Source organism: Podarcis pityusensis (assembly GCF_964106645.2).
Source record: "Podarcis pityusensis genome assembly, chromosome: 14".
Lineage (NCBI taxonomy): Eukaryota > Metazoa > Chordata > Lepidosauria > Squamata > Lacertidae > Podarcis > Podarcis pityusensis.
The window spans coordinates 38604789-38621849 of record NC_138039.1 but is presented as its reverse complement, the minus strand read 5'-3'; the positions used below and the strand labels follow the sequence as shown (position 1 = coordinate 38621849).

Here is a 17061-nt window from a genome sequence, read left to right as displayed (position 1 = left end):
AACTAGGGAGAGTGCTAAGGGTCGGCATGTAAGGAACTGTCAAGGCTGCTTTTGTAATGGTGCAGTTGGCCTTTGCCTGCAACGGGTCCTTTTGCCTCCTCCTGCTCGCTGTCTGCAGCCTCGCCTTTCCAGCCACCTAAGTTGTAGAAGACCTTATGGGCTTAATACTGCAAGTCCGTAAGGTTTTGTATAAAAAAAGTTCATGACCTTTTGGAGAACGCCGAGCATCGCCCCAAACCCTCTCAACAACCTGGGCTTGGAAATAGGATTAGGTTGATTAATAATAGTAATAATACCCAGGCTATCTGGGTGGTTTTTCTAAGTGGTGTGTGTGAATGAAAGAAAGAAAGGCACTCTGTACGAGCGCAGAGGCACTCTCCCCCCGCTCCTTGCATCCCATTGGCTCTCCCCTTCCCGCGTCGAGGCGCCTTTTGCCTGCAGGGCGCGCGCGGCGGAGCAGGTGGCGGCGCGGGAGCTCCCAGAGACGCGCGCCGTCGCCTGGCCTTGCGCGCTGCTTGGGCTGCCCTGCGGGAGGAGGAGGCGGCGGTGGCGGCGGCGCCGGCGCCCTCGCTCTCTCCGCCACTTCCTCCGAGGCCCTCGGCTAAGTCGGTCTGGCGGGGCTTGTGGGCTGGAGGAGCCTGGAGGGAGAGAGCCAGCCAAGCTCGAAGGGCGGGCGCTTGTTCGCCTGCCAGCTCCGCTTTGCAAGCATGCGGCGTCGGCGTCCCTGGTGCTTTGACAGGAGGAGAGGCTTCGCCTTGCTGCCTCCGCCGAGTCCACGCCTGCTCCCTTCCCCCTGAGGAGAGGGAGAGGGAAAACGCCGTCGCGTGAGGTGGTGGCCACGCCGCAGGGATTTGCGCCCCGAAGTTGACCAAAGGTATCCCCAAAGCGCGCGCGCGCGGAGTTTGGCGCCCGCGCGCGCTGCGCCGAAATTGCACCCAAGACAGGCGCGCGAGGGGTGCTGGTGCGCGAAAAGAGGGGCGCGCGGGGGGCTCCACTTGTACCCTGAGAGGGTATTTAGCGCGGGGCTCTGAGTGGGACCCTGGATGGGCACTTGGTAAGCAAGGTGTCTCTGAGCATGCACAGAGACCCCTCCATCAACCCTGGGCAGCTGCAGCTTGTTTCCCCATTAATTTAAGGACTTAAGGCATAGCTGTTAACTTTTCCCTTTTCTTGCGAGGAATCCTATTCGGAATAAGGGAATTTCCCTTAAAAAGGGGGAAACGTTGACAGCTATGACTTAAGGAGAGCAAGTTTCTGGAAAGGGGTGTGTTTGTGTGTGTGTGTTTGTTTGTAGGCCTGACCTATAAGATGAGGCAGGGGTGCCCAAACTTTTTTCAAAGAGGGTCAGATTTGATGAAGTGAACATGCGTGAGGGCCGACCAAAGTTGTTGAGCTTTTTAAAGGATTTTACCCCAGAAGATAGACTGCTACAGGGGCCGGATTAGGCCCCAGAAACAGACTTTGGACATGCCTGGTATGAAGGAAAGGGTGGTGGTCTCTCTTGGCCAGCTTGCTCAGTGGTGCCGACAAGGGACTTGGCAGCTTTTCAGGAGGTGCCCTCTCAGCTTCGCTTGCCACTCCAGAGCAAAGGTCTGCTTTGCCCCCAAGTTTCATTCTGGGATTTGGACAGCCAACCTTTTCACATGGTCCGAAGCAGGTGGTGGGATGTTTTCAGAGGGGAGTGCAGAGGATGGGCTCCAGAGCTCTGCTCTTCGGCCGATGGGTTGTGGCCTGATCCGAGGTGCGTTGCTGCAAGAGCGCTACCACCGCACAAATATAGGGTAAAAGATTAAGGGAAAAGGGTCCCCAAATGCATGTTTGGGTTAAAAGTGGGTCCTGGGTTTGAAAATACACTTTCTCTGAAGGAACGAAAGATTGAAATCTCTACACAGTGTTTGCTGAGTGCAGGCAGGCTGCACAGACGCAGTGCCTGAGAGTTATTAGCATGGCGGGGAGGGCCGTGTATAACCGCCCTGCAGATCTAAACACTATTCCGGCATCGTTTTAGAAACCCTTATTTGGAAATAGGCTATAGCACTATCAATATGCGCGGCAGGAAAGATCTGTTCCTGTGCTGAGATATTGAGACTGGCGTGTGTGTGTGTGTGTGTGTGTGTGTGGGAGGGGCAGCTATTGGAGGAACAGGTGTTGCTTTAACTGGGTGGCGAAGAGAGAGCCTTTGGAGAGATGGATCTGGCAGTCTCTTTAATGTAGTCACATTTATTGTATTTTATTTTCAAAAATAATTCCTTCTCACCTGACCTTGGAGTGGGTTGCAGTATTAAAGCATCAATCACACGCCAATAAAACAGCAGCAAATCACTAAAATCCAACAATCTGTTAACATATTATATAACACCGGCTAGTTATGCAGATCAGCCAAATTTTTGACACAAAAGGCCCGTATCCAACTAAGTTTTACTCAGAGTAGATCCATTAAAATTGACAATCCTAAATCAGGTCCATTAATGTCAACAAGTCTACTCTTTGAGCATTGATGATGGATACAAACTGAAAGTATTCAGCTGGTGTCAAAAAACGAACAACATAGATGCCAGCTGGATCTTTAGGGGATGCTTGTTCCATAACTTGGGTGCTGTTACAGAGGAAGTCCTCTTGCAGGTCACAGACCCCTGAACTTTGCTGAATGATGGAACTACAGTGGTACCTCGGGTTAAGTACTTAATTCGTTCCGGAGATCCGTACTTAACCTGAAACTGTTCTTAACCTGAAGCACCACTTTAGCTAATGGGGCCTCCTGCTGCTGCCATGCCGCCGGAGCACAATTTCTGTTCTCATCCTGAAGCAAAGTTCTTAACCTGAAGCACTATTTCTGGGTTAGCGGAGTCTGTATCCTGAAGCGTATGTAACCTGAAGCGTATGTAACCCGAGGTACCACTGTACTAAAAGGACCCCTGAGTGGATCTCAGACTACGTGCAGGACAGTAGTCTGAGAGAACTGAGTCCTTCATGTAGCCAAATGCCAAGCTTTTCAGGGCTTTACATAACAGAACCAAACCTTGGATTGGGCTTGGTGACAAATTGGCAGTGAGTACAGGTCTTTTAGGACTATTATTATATGGTTTTGAGCCATTGGATCCACCCAAACAGTCTTCAAGAGCAGCCCCAAGTAGAGCACATTGCAGTAGTCTAAGCAAGAGGTTACTAGAGCACAAATGACTATAGCCTGGCTTCCCTTGTCCTGTTTAGGATAATTTGATCTTGTTGTGTCCATTATTTATTGCTTTTATATCCTCTCCCTCCCCCCCACAAGGAGCTCAGAGTGACATACTCAGGAGCTGAGTTTTATCTTCAAAACAACCCTGCGAAGTAGGTTGGGCTGAGAGTCCTCAACTCAGTAAAGTTTAATGGCTGAATGGTGATTTGTACTTTGCTCTCGCTGGTCCAAGTCTGGGGGATGGGGGACATTTTTCAGTTCGATGGCCACATTCTGGCTGAAGGTGAGAGGAAGGATGAGATTTTTCTTGGGAGGAGTGATTTGTCCCCAGTGAAGGCTGACAGAATTAGGTGCCCAAGATTTCCCATGGAGATGATGTTTCTTCTTCTCAGGGATATTGCAAACCCTGTGGTCTTGAGAACATGGGTGGTTGCCAGATAAGTTGGCCAACTTTTATCATATTGCAATAATAGCCTGGATGAAAGAAAGGGACAGTAAAAACCAGTAGCCCCTGTGTGCGGTTTCAAATCTGCGGAGATTTTACACACAAAGAGCTTTTCCGTGCCGCAGGGATGGCGGTTCAATGTTGTCCTTTACATGGAAACAGTTAACAGTCCTCGTATTCTAATCCACGAATCGGCGGGGCCCCTCCCCAAAGCGAGTGAGGATTGTCGCTTTTCTGCCACGGGGCTGAGTAGCCAACACGGCTGGAAGCGTTACGGATCCCAAAGTCCCAGAGTTGGGTTCCTTGGCTTGGGAAGCAGGGCAGGGGAAAAAAAGGAAGAGTGTTGAAATAGCTTTGCAAGGTTCAATTTTTTCTTGGCTCCTGTGTGCGTATATGGTAATGGAGGGGGGGGGGGAATAACGGGGAAGGAGGTTGCAGGCTTGATAAACTGACTCGTGAGCGAGAGAAAAACCTAGCTCGCTTTTGCTCTTCTGGCCAGCTCCCCCACCCTCCTGCCCTTATTGGAGTACCTCAGCCTCCACGCTGCGATCATGCTGTTCTCTGTGAGTCTGCTTTCCTGGCCAGCACAAACCTCGGCTGTTATGGTTGCACTGTTTCCAAAGTCCGGGTTGTATTCACTGCCCAGTTTGCTTTAGTCATTCAGATTCTGGCGGGGTGCATTGACTTTTTCCCTTCTTCTTTTGCTTACAGCTTCTCTCCCCCCCCCCCTTAAAGGTGCAAGAGGAGAATGGCTTATGCCAAGTCCACAGGACTCTCGTGGGAGATCACCTGGTTCACAGTGACCGCTATCTGTGCCCATCTACAGGTAGGCGAAAGTGTTGCAGTCTCAGCAGCTGCTTGTGGATAGGATGATGGATTAATCCTACGGACGAAAGGGGGAAATCCCAGCAAGTCGCTGAGATGGGCTGTGCGCTCTAGCGTGTTGCTGGTGTTCGAATCAAAGGCAGCTGTAGTAGGAAAAGCAATTTTTGTTGCTGCTGTTCCCATCCTTCCTTTAGATGACTTACATTCCACCCTTTCTTTCTTTTTTACAAGCCACAAGGCAGTTTACAGCAAAACCGTATTAGATAAAAAGAATGCATAAAAATAACACAGTCCTTAAAATAACTAATAACAAATCGCTGAGTAGCAATGGCTAATAGCAGCATCTAGGGGTGAAGGAGGAGAAATCTGATTTAAATCATGCCTAAAGGCGAACTTGCCTGCTTAGTGCTTTCTGAAACACACCAGCCACCCTTGGAAATTCTCACTTTTTAAGATTTTGCAGCACAGTTCTCCAGCCCAAGTAAGGTGCACAAAAATGCATAAGCTAGGGCAAAGTGTGCATTTAAGTGCATATATTAGGGAAAATGGCATACAAAAAGGCATTGTATTAGGAAATAGTGCTTGCAAAAATACAGAATGCATACAAAAAAAGCTGGTGAATTTTCACGTGTGTGTTTTAAAATTGCGATGTGGAAAACTGGATTTACGATGGGAAAGATGAGAAACCGAGAAAACCAAAATCGACAGATTCATCTACACCTAGCAGCAGCTATTCCCCAGCTTTTACGTGAGTAGGAACAAGAGGCGGGCCGAGGATAGCTGCCCGATGTGGGATATCTTTAGGGGCCTGAGTGGCAGACATTTAAATGTTATGGAGATTGGATTTCTGAAGTTGGCCATAACTCAGAAGGTCCCATGTTCAATCCTTGGTGCCTCTAGTCATAAGGACCTGGGAGCAGGGAAAGACCTTTCGCCTGAGACCCTGGAGAGCTGCTGCCAGTCAGAGCAGACAGTGTTGTGCTAGGCAGACAAATAGCCTGATGTGGCAGAAGTCAGCTTGCTGTGTTGGATAAAACTCTGTCTAGAGTCCAGACGTGTACAATAGCCTTGCAAGGAGCTGTGCCTGCTTCCTCCCACTCAGCCACCCTACAGCTGGGGGGAGAGGCAGCAAGTGGACCGTTTGGGCAGCGCGGAGCCTGTGCGTGCCCAAGCCACCGCGTCTCTCTCAGGAGAGATGCGTGGCTCAGGCGGGCTGCAGGCCCTGTGGTGAGTGCTGCCTAGCAATTTGTCACCGCCCTCAGTGGTGACACCTGGGGCGTTTCACACCCACCGCACCCCCCTTCCTCTGCCCCTGCCCACTAGTCCATATAGCAGGGCTGGGGTCAGCACCTGGCACCATAGCTGTCAACGTTTCCCTTTTTTTTAAAGGGAAATTCCCTTATTCCAAATAGGATTCCTCGCAAGAAAAGGGAAAAGTTGACAGCTATGCCTGGCACCCTTACGCAGCTGACAGGACCCACCGCTGGTGCCCACTTCCTTTTTTTTTTTTTTTTTTTGCTAGCCCAGCGCTGTGACCAAGCACTGGGCAGCTAAGCCGGGCGGCTATTTTTAATGTCACACAATTTCACTTCCCCTGGCATGCTGTCGCTCTGAGGCATTGTGGGAAATTAAAATGGCGACTAGTACAGTCATACCTCGTGTTGCGTTTGCTTCAGGTTACATCTTTTCAGGTTGCGTCCCGTGGTGACCCGGAAGTACCAGAAAGGGTTACTTTCGGGTTTTGCTGCTCGCGCATGTGCAGACATGCAAAAGGACGTCACACGCATGCGCAGACGCGGCAAATTGTGACACACGCAGATGCGCAGACGCGGGGTGCGTTCTGCTCTTGTTGCGAACGGGACTCCGGAACGGATAACGTTCGCAACCAGAGGTATCAGACTCCCAACACAGTGCTTCTGGTGCTACCGGCGGGTAAACCCTCCAGAGCCACTGAGGAATGAGGGAATACTTTGCCCACAGCCCCTTCAAAGCGGAAGTTAGCCTTGCCGCATGTATCTGTGGAAGGCCACAGACTAGACAGCTAAATCCAAGGTCAGATTAAGACTTTTCCATTGCCTGTGTTGGCAGATCCAAATGTCACAGCACTCCCCCTGCCCTGGTTAAATATATCGTGGGTTGGACAGAAGGAACAGTGAGTTGAAGGAAAGCAGTTGCTAATTCTCTCCTGCAAACCCAGGGTTAGCAAGTGTTGTGTGTTGCTTCCCCACCAATGTCATAGACAGTTCCCATCAACCCCTGCCAGCATGGCAAATAATGGGAGTTGCAGTCCACAACATGAGGAGGGCACAACGTTTGCTACACCTGCTCAAGTGCTAGCAATTTGAACAACGGGTTCTGTAGCAGGTCTCACGTCTCATAAAGCAGAGCAACTTTCTCATGCAACTCTCTGGTATTAGGCCTAAAGCAGTGTAAGACACCTTCCACATGTAAGAAGGCTTTCCCTCCTCTGGATTCAACCCAATGTTATAAGATAAATATTTGGCCATTTCCAGATCTCGTCTGGTTATTATAAGAACCTTGGCTGCAATCCTAACCCTTCTCACCTGGGAGTAAGCCCCATTGGATGCAAGGGGGCTTCCTTCTGTGAGTAGACATGGTTAGGCTTGCAATGCATTTTAATATGGAGAATTTGGGTGCCTGGGTTTTCTTGTTTTCTCTCTCCCCATCTCCTTTTGTATATTCAGGTTGTAAGCCTGAGGGGTAGGTAGGGACTGTGCTGATTTGTGAGCAATTCTGGGAACCTTCTCGGACAAGGAGCAGGGTAGAAATGGTTTAAACAAATTTCTGCCTTTAAATGGTATGTCGAACTGGGAATGGGAGAATCTGTCAATATGGGTTTCTCATTTTTCTAGATCTAAAATTCAGTTCTCTACGTTTCTTCATCAGTTTGTGACACACACCCCCGAGCCATAATAAAAGTGTATCAGCTTTTTAGTGTGAATTTCTTCTAATAAACACACGTTTGTATGTTGTTTTCCTCACATACACACTTTTCTAAAATACTTGTTTATTCAATGCATTTTTGTGCATTATTTTCACAGATATATGAATTTGCATGCACACCTTCCCCGAGTGTGTGCGTTTTTTAAAAACACATTACTTGGCAGGGTTGCCTTAATCTGCTTCAGGAAACAGCTGGCCCTAGTCATCTTTCTTATGGTTTATAGCTAAACAATAAAATTATTACAATTAGTACTTCTCATCTCCCTATACAGTGCTACCTTGGGTTACATACGCTTCAGGTTACATACGCTTCAGGTTACACACCCCGCTAACCCAGAAATAGTGCTTCAGGTTAAGAACTTTGCTTCAGGATAAGAACAGAAATCGGGCTGCGGCGGCAGCAGGAGGCCCCATTAGCTAAAGTGGTGCTTCAGGTTAAGAACAGTTTCAGGTTAAGAACGGATCTCCGGGACAAATTAAGTACTTAACCTGAGGTACCACTGTATAAAAGATTTGCTGCTTGTTCTCCCCCGCCCCCTTCTGATTATAAGATCAGTTAGAACCAGTGGCGTAGCTGGCCTGCAGGGCGGCTGAGGCGGAGGCGGGGGGTGACCGCGGGCCCCACGCCACTGGAAAAGGTGCCTGAGCCACCACCCCACCCCTGGGAGAGACATGTGGCTCGGGCATGCTGCAGGCCCCACAGTAAGTGTCGCCTGCTGGGTGAGTGGCGCCCAGTGCGCCCCCCTGCCCCCCCAGCTACGCCGCTGGTTAGAACTGCCAACAACAATGAAGATTGCGATAATTCTGAGGTAGAATGGTGGTTTTGTGTTATAAGCTCTAAATTCTGAGGTAAAATGGTGGGTTCAAATTGAGAGCTCTGAGGTAAAATGGTGGTTTTGCCTTCAAACCTATGCTGCTGCCTAGACTTTAAAAGCCAGATTAGAAACCTCCCCAAAGGAGAGATGCTTACGAATCTGCCAAGCGTACTGTTCAATGAAATATTTGGTTTTATCTCTGACATGGCTATTCAGTGACAGCATTACCGCAAAGCTTATGCAAGTTCCTGCAGTTGCTTTATGACTAATGGCAGCTTTTAAAATTAGTATTCTTGGGATACAAACAGCTGCTTTCCCCAGTTTGCTTGGATAGAAAAAAAGCAAGGGATATTAGAAAGTCAAGTAGTACTGCTTTTAAAATTAGTTTTATGCTAACATGCTTGTTTATATATTCTACTTGCTTTGATCAAAATAACAACACTGAGAACCAGTGATAGCAAGAATAGGTTGTTTACCTCAGCATTTTATTCCTCTTCCCTCAGTCACTATTTCCTTGAGAATTGTAGCATTCTTAGAATAAATTGGAATAAAGAAGAATTATCTTAAAATAAAACTTTCGCAACATGATTGGCTTGAATCTGCCACCAATATATCTGTTTCAGTCCTGAGCATGAGAGGAACACAGGAACTGACTTTATATAGACTAGGCATGGCCAAACTTGGCCCTCCAGCTGTTTTGGGACTACAACTCCCATCATCCCTAGCTAACAGGACCAGTGGTCAGGGATGATGGGAATTGTAGTCCCAAAACAGCTGGAGGGCCAAGTTTGGCCATGTATGATATAGACAGAAGGTCATCAAGCCCAAAACCCAGTGGTTAGTTAACATGTAGCCCTCCAGATGTTGTTGGATTCCAACTCCCATCATCGCCAGCTGGCATGACCAGTGGTCAAGGATGACTGGAGTCATTGTCCAGCAGTGGACCACAGGTTCTCCATTTCAGGCATGTATTGTTCACTCTCTTACAAGAATGACATTTTTCAGATGTAAATCTGAAATCGGATCCGGGCATTGGGGTTGCAAACCAGCCAACAATAATGGGTGCATACGGACCCACTCCTGGATAATTATTTCTTACTAATTTCATTTATGTGCAGTGTGTTCTGGAACAAAGTGCAAGCCCAACATGCCAGTTTGCGATGGATGGTGTGTCTGTGTTGGCCGCATAGGGTGCATCCAGATTGTTGCTATCCCATCGCAGCAAATTCGCATTGCACAAATATAGGTGGTTGGGAAGTTTGCACATCAAACCCACTTCCCCCAAAGATCACTTTTTGCAATAAGAAAAGTGATAGCACAGTGCACTGGAAAGTATGGAATTAACACCTGCTTTGACTCAACTGTCATTTAACCTGCGGCAAACAAATTAGAATTAATGCTCATTACATAGCTAACATCACATAATCTCCCTGCAAACAAATGCTTGGTGAAGTGATTGTTTATTGATAAATGCCCTTAAAAAAAAAACAGTTGTTTAAATCACAATTGCAAAAGAACATTAATATAAACTGAGAAGAGGAATTGTATCTGTGTTTGATTTATATTTAATGTTGTAGCAAGGATAGTAAAACAACGTTTGAAAAGCTGACTAGAAGAATCTGGTTTCCAGAAATCCTTGGGTTTGTCATGCTTCCGGACAGCTTAGAAACTCGCTGAATGCAAGTTAGCCCAGCTGAACTGTAAAACAATGTTCAAAGCGCTCTTAAGATGGTAATTACCCCATAGCTGATGCATGCTAACCGTTGCCATTACTGTCAATGTGGGCGATCCTCATTGTTTAATAATGCTGCTTTCTAGGGTTAAGTAAGTGGAGAGTTTGTTTATGGGCGGAAATCATGCTGTACTTCTCTTTCCTCTGCCAAAAATCTGGATGGTTAGTAGAAGTGATTTTAGGATGTTTTCTCCTGTTGTTAACATACATGCTTCTTGCAAGCAGCAGCCAAAGTTCTACACTCCAGAGGCACACCCAGAACTTTCACATGCCTTGTAAACCTCAAGAAGTTCTTAAAAAACAAAAACCTAGCTTCCCATGTATGTAAGATACTAGTTCTCTTGGCACTTCGACTTGAATCCTTTGCGCCTATAAGCAGACACCTTAGTCCAGCTTCCAGATGGTGTGGACTACAGCTCCCATAATTCCTGAGGCTCATGGGAGTGGGAGTCCAAGAACATCTGGAGGGTGTTGTGCTGACTGCCCCTTTTTGGCTGGGAAATATTTATGACCCCTTCCATGTTAGACCCCCAAGGCTGAAGGGTAAGCTGGTGGCCACAGGCAACAAGCCAATACCTCCAGCTTACCATATAATTGCAGAGTTGGAAGGGATCCAAATGGTCATCTAGTCCAATCCCCTGCAAAGATTCCCTGATGGATGGCCATTCCTGGGACCCAGCCAATAGATACATAGGAGGCTGCCTAATATGTCAACCTGTTTGTCCATCTAACCCAAGGATGGAGAACCTCTGGCCCTCAGATATTGTTGAATCCCCATCAGCCCCAGCCAGCATGTTCAGGGATTATGGGAACTGTAGTCTACCAACATCTGGAGGGCTGCTGGCCCCTCATCCCTGATCTAGCCCATCAGTTCTGTCTGGTAGTAGCTCTCCAGTAGCGGTATTGCCCATCACCTACTTACACCTTCATTCTTTGACCTGGAGATGCCAGGGATTTATATTTCACCACCTTTTCCTTCAAGGAGCTCAAAGTGGTGTACGTGGTTCTCCCCCCCATTTTGTCCTTACAACTACCCTGTGTGGTAGGATAGGCTGAGAGACAAGGACTAGCCCAAGGTCCCCTGGTGAGCTCAACAGCCAAGTGGGGATTCAAACCCTGGTCTCCCAGGTCATAGTCAGACGCTCTAACCATTAGACTGCAGTGGGTTAACTTTGCAACCTTCTGCCATGTGTAAAGCTTATGCTCTATTACTGAGCTCTGGACTGTTGTGCCAACTCCTGTCTTGTCTTATCTGCACCCCCGCCCACATTCTTATAGATGCAGAACCTATGTGACCCACAGATGTTGCTTTAAGTCCATTTTGAGGTTTGTAAAGGATCTCTCTTCTGCCTCTAGACAACCAGTTCCCAGAGATGCCTGTTGTTGGCCCAGCTTGTTGGGTGTTGTGTGTGCACAACATTTGAGCGGTTAAGCTCACCACAGGAAACAACTGCGTAGTAGAGATAATATTTACCTGGCAAACACAAACGCTACACACACACACACACACACAATTTGTAGTTGTTACAAGAAGTTTTCACTCTCTGAGCCCAGAGAGGGTCCCAGCATACAAAGTCCTTGCTGAGACAAAGTCCACACAGGAAGTGCAAAATCCAGTTGCTAACAAACTCCTGCAACTGTCAGACTTCCCTGAAGTCTTGCAAGTTGTCCAATATCCCTCTGGCGAGGTCTTCCTTCACAAAGTCTTCCACGTTTTCACAGGGTCGTTCCAATAATCTCCATGTCTCCAACAGGCTCTCCTGTACTCCCAAGCAATGAATGCTGTAACTTGAGTCCTTTTCTACCCACTGTTACGCAGTAATACAGATAAGACAGCCACAAGATGCCTGCAGCTGCACTGCGGTGGAAACTCATGGGGAATTAACCCCCTTTTCACTTTCCTTAACATGGCTTTAGTTCAATTATTTTAATATTTTCTTATTGCATTTCTAGCCTACATGTCCTCCTCCCCATTTTATCCCAACAACAACCCTCATTTAGGCTTAGAAAGTGCTTAGCCACAGGTCACCCAGTGAGCTTCATGGAGAAGTAGGGATTTGAACCCTGGCCTTCCAGGTCCTGGTCCTGCATTCTAACCATTACGCCACACTGGCTTCTGCCTTTAAGGATACATATCCTTCAAAGGTGGCTGACAACTGGCATCAATGCACTTTAAAACACAACCTAAGAAAGACCAACATAAAGCTATAAGGATCTAGGACAGCTGGCGGATCCTTTCTTGAGCTGCCTGGGAGTCATGTTTAAAGGAACAGGGCGAGATGGAATGTCTTGCAAGTGACTCATAAGCCATCGTTTGGCCACACCATCTACTGCTATGTGTATGTGTCAGCTCAGAAGTAAAGGAAGTTGTCTTCCTGGAGATCTTGCACATGTGGCGCCTTGCATTGCACTGGTTTTGAGTGCTTTAATGCAAAATAAAATCCGGCTGATAATAATGTTACAGGGAGATGCAGGTACGCAAAAATATAAGGCAGAGGGTTCTCTTGGGGTTCAGCTCTACAGTAAATGTTTCTTGGCTTGCACCTTGTGGAAGCCTTCACAAGGTTGCAGAAATCTTGGCTTCTCTCCCGTTTGGCTGATGCGTTGTGAATTGAGCCGCCTTCCAAAAAGGCTTTTATTGTTCTGTTGTGTTTTTTTTAAAGTTGTGTTGTGAATTCTCCGGGTCATGCTCTTGCCACTAAGAGGTGAGAGGCTAATGTGAATAACACCCACTTCGGATGTATTGAGATGGATTTTTCCGGACTCAGTCTAGGCGACTTGAGTTTGTTTCTCCCACCCTTTCATTCATTTTCCAGGTATGGTAGTCTGTTATTGGTGTAACACTCAAATGCAGCTGCAGAAGGTTTAAGTGCAATCTGAGGTCTTGGTATGTGCGTAACAAAGGCAGTTACGTTGAATTTTTGAGCAAGATTCTGCCTCCTAAAATATATGTGCACCTGGTTTTCAAAGGTAAAGAACTATTTGCATTTTAAAAAGTTGTTTTTAGCTTCTTTTTCCCATCCAGAATCGTCCAAAACCATACATTGCTTTTCTGACTGTGTTGGCTGGCTGACAACAGTAGCGCAACAACTGTGGGTTATTGCACAGATTGAACAGTGGAATCGCAAGATGAACATTTTTAGGGAACCGGCATAGGTTAGGGAAATCTGCGTATTCCCTCATGTATATTGCGTTACTTTTTCTATTATGATTGCACAAAACAATTTATAAGATAAAGACAAACATCCAAATGAAAATAAAATCTAACATGGTCATAGCCGTTTTTGTGTGTGTGGCACAGGTGCTTTAAGTAATAGAGGGGCAATGTCACTTGCATAAGTGTTACATGAAGATGTGTTATCTCACACTTTCCAGAACATCACTGCAGCACAATTTCCCACAAGAAGTCTGTTGTCTGGGGGTTTTTTTGGAAGCAGGTTGGCTGCGCAAGAGAGCTGAACTGCACTTTGATCATGCAAACCGAATTTGTCCCTATGTAAATTATTTATTCAATTTATAAACTACAATCAGCTCTAAGCAGTTCAAAGAAACACAATACAGTACAAGAAAAGGGTAGGTATCAGTTATAAAACCAGATTTAAATTAAAGTGACTGCAGGAATAAAAAGAAAAGTATTTGGCAGGCACTGGAGACATACCCTCCAACATTTCTCTGATGAAAATAGGACTGTCCTATTCCATAACAACAATTTTATTATTTACACCCTGCCCATCTGACTGAGTTGCCCCAGCCACTCTGGTGGCTTCTAACACATATAAAAACATAATAAAACATTAAGCATTAAAAAGCTTCCCTATACAGGGCTGCCTTCAGATGTCTTCTAGTTACAGTGGTACCTTGGGTTACATACGCTTCAGGTTACATACGCTTCAGGTTACAGACTCTGCTAACCCAGAAATAGTACCTCGGGTTAAGAACTTTGCTTCAGGATGAGAACAGAAATCGTGCTCTGGCAGCGCGGCGGCAGCAGGAGGCCCCATTAGCTAAAGTGGTGCTTCAGGTTAAGAACAGTTTCAGGTTAAGAACGGACCTCTGGAACGAATTAAGTACTTAACCCGAGGTACCACTGTACTTCTCTCAGAGGTTTTCAACCTTTTTGAGTCCATGGCTCCCTTGACAAACTACATTCTTTCTGCGGCACCCCTGTGGGGCTCAGGAGCTCAGTTATGTCACCCTTGCCTGCAGAGCTGGCAGCCTCTCGCCCTATTTTGATCACCTTCCCTTGTGGAGTGTTCCCTCAGCCCCCTCTCCTTAAGAATCCTCTGGGCAGCTGCTGCTGCTGCCCATGGTCTCTGAACTCACCCTTCCCCCAAAGAGACATGAGTGGGCATCAGAAGGGGGAGGGAAGGAAAGAGGTACAAAGGCCAGTATTGCTTGTGGCGCCCCTGACCATCCTTCAAGGCACCCCAGGGTGCCACGGCACACTGGTTGAAAACCATTGACTTACCGGTATATCCTTGGCTCGGGGGGTCTCATACCTCCATACTCTCCAACATTTCTCCAATGAAAATAAGGATATCCTGAGGAAAGGTGGGACATTCCGGGATCAAATCAGGAACCAGGATAATCCGAGATTGTCCCTGGAAAATAGGGACACTTGGAGGCTCTGTGGAGATTCAGCAGAGAGGGGGCCTGTTGGATCTCAACTGGAAGTTCCATAAAATTAGGTCCACAATACTCAATGGACAGCATCAGCTCCTGGTTGGATACCACCAGTGCAACTGAGTCATGGGGGACCACTAACAGTGACTCGCCGAAACACCTCAGCGATCTGAGAGGGGTATAAGGGATTAGGTGGCCCTTGAAGCATCCTGGACCCAAGTTAACGACATTGTAAATCGATACAGGAACCATGAATATGGCCCAGTAGCCTATGGGCAGCCAGTGCAATCTTTTGAGCACTGGAGATGTTTGCTGGTGATAGTCTGTCCACATCAACGTTCTGGGCGCAGCATTTTGTACCAGATGGAGCCTCAGGAGCAGGCTTAAGAGTAGTCCTACACGGGAGTAGTGCAGTCTTGAGGTTACCAATGCATGGACCACTGTGGCCAGACGATCCCTGACCAAAAAGGGCTGCAATTGATATCAGCTTAATTCCACCCTCAAAGTAGTGGCAGTCTGGAAGTATCCTTGGACTCAGCTTTGCATGGTGCTGAGGGTTTTGAATGCAAGCTTTGAGGCGGGGAAAGGACTGGCATTCTGTAGTTATGCTGGAAGGCTGTGACAGGCATAAAGGGCAGCAAAGAAGAATGGGAAGGGTCCATTTAGGAAGGGTCCACAGGTCTTCCAAACATCCTGTAGATGAGAAATGCATTATATTTCCTTGGTTTTCCAGCTTGTTGTCTTAGTTAGGCCCGGGTAAATATATGACTGAAACGCTTCAATATGCCGCTGAAATGCGTGGCTTTGTGTGTTTTTGCAGCAGATAGTATTTTACTGAAAGAAAGCTGTAAATGCAATTTCAATTCCACAAGTTTGTTTTAATGTGTATTTACATCTCCAGTGGGAATAGCCTTGAAAATGAGAGAGCAATTAAATTACCAGGAAAATGCATTTTGTTTAGTGTTGTGAGTCTCGTGGGCCTTTCAAACATCCTGTTAGCTTACCCTGTTTGTAAATCACAACCTTTAAAAGTCATTTATATCTATATCTATCATGCATGTATGTTAAAGTACCAGAACTGCTTCAATGGGAAAACTATCTGCAGTTCTGTGTTTACCTCGTGGACAGCTAATGGGAACTGGGTGAGTGCTACTCACTTAACACAGGCCTTTAAAATTTGTCTACTGTGTGACACACAAAGTGGTGTGCAATAAAACCAATGAAAACTACAATTTCCCCTCCCCGAAAACCCAACAAAGGATAAGAATAGGAAAACCTTAATTAAACAAAGAAGTAGTCACAGATTACAAAGAAAAAGCTTCAAATTCCAAAAAGCGTTCAGAAATCAGTATTTGTAAGGTTGCCTTAAGAATCAACCTAAAATAATAGCATCGTATAACTTTTGGAGGACCTCACTGTTTTGCTGCTATAGCTGAGATGGTGGAATGTTTGCCAAGTGGATTTTGCATAGGTGAGGAACCCTCTTAGGTTGACATCAGCTTGTGTGGAAGGAGCTGTTGTCTAAGATACCAAGCTACATATTTTTATTTGCTGTGGTTTCCTGAGCCCTGAGTCCAGCAGTGATACTAGCTCAGGGTCTGAGGGACCAATAGTACAGATGGAGGAAGCACAGGGATTGTGCACTGCTGCTGACCCAGGGGTCCTCATGGCCAGGATGGCAGAGGCCTTTAGGACTTAGATGGAGGAGACTGCACGGACCACGAATTCCTGAGACCACAGCCCCAGAGCCCAGGTCCAGTAAGGGGCCACCATACTAACTTCTAGTATGGATGGATAAACCTGTCAGTTTTTATTTCTCTCAGTTTCTCAGTTTTCCAAGTTTAGTTCCTCATCACTTTGCATATACAGGTGAAACTTGGAAAATTAGAATATCATGGAAAAGTTCATTTATTTCAGTAATTCAACTAAAAGGTGAAACTAATATATGAGATAGACTCATGACATGCAAAGCGAGATATGTCAAGCCTTTATTTGTTATAATTGCGATGATCATGGCGTACAGCCGATGAAAACCCCAAATTAACAATCTCAGAAAATTAGAATATTAAATGAAATCAGCAAAACAAGGACTGCAAATAGAGCAATATTGGACCTCTGAGAAGTAGAAGCATGCATATGTACTCAGTACTTGGTTTGGGCCCCTTTTGCATCAATTACTGCCTCAATGCGGTGTGGCATGGATGCTATCAGCCTGTGGCACTGCTGAGGTGTTATGGAAGACCAGGAAGCTTCAATAGCAGCCTTCAGCTCTCCTGCATTGCTCGGCCTCATGTCTCTCATCTTTCTCTTGGCAATGCCCCATAGATTCTCTATGTGGTTCAGGTCAGGCGAGTTTGCTGGCCAATCAAGCACAGTAATCCCATGGGCATTGAACCAGGTTTTGGTACTTTTGGCAGTGTGGGCAGGTGCCAAAGTCCTGCTGGAAAATGAAGCCAGCATCCCCAAAAAGCTCATCTGC

The 17061-nt window shown here is 46.6% G+C and overlaps 1 protein-coding gene across 2 annotated transcripts in view; it reads left to right on the top strand.

The window, feature by feature from the left end:
* Positions 1-586: 586 nt before the first annotated feature.
* Positions 587-17061, top strand: part of ADAMTSL3 (ADAMTS like 3) — a 275775-nt gene continuing 259300 nt past the window's right edge. Inside the window, exons 1-2 of one of the 2 annotated variants that reach the window (XM_080980240.1) lie at positions 587-874; positions 4335-4449. In XM_080980240.1, the coding sequence (XP_080836366.1) occupies positions 4372-4449 (78 nt within the window). In that variant the 5' untranslated portion in view covers positions 587-874; positions 4335-4371. Of the gene's footprint in view, positions 875-4334; positions 4450-8005; positions 8115-17061 lie in introns of those variants that run through there. The other variant, XM_080980241.1, reaches the window with a different exon arrangement.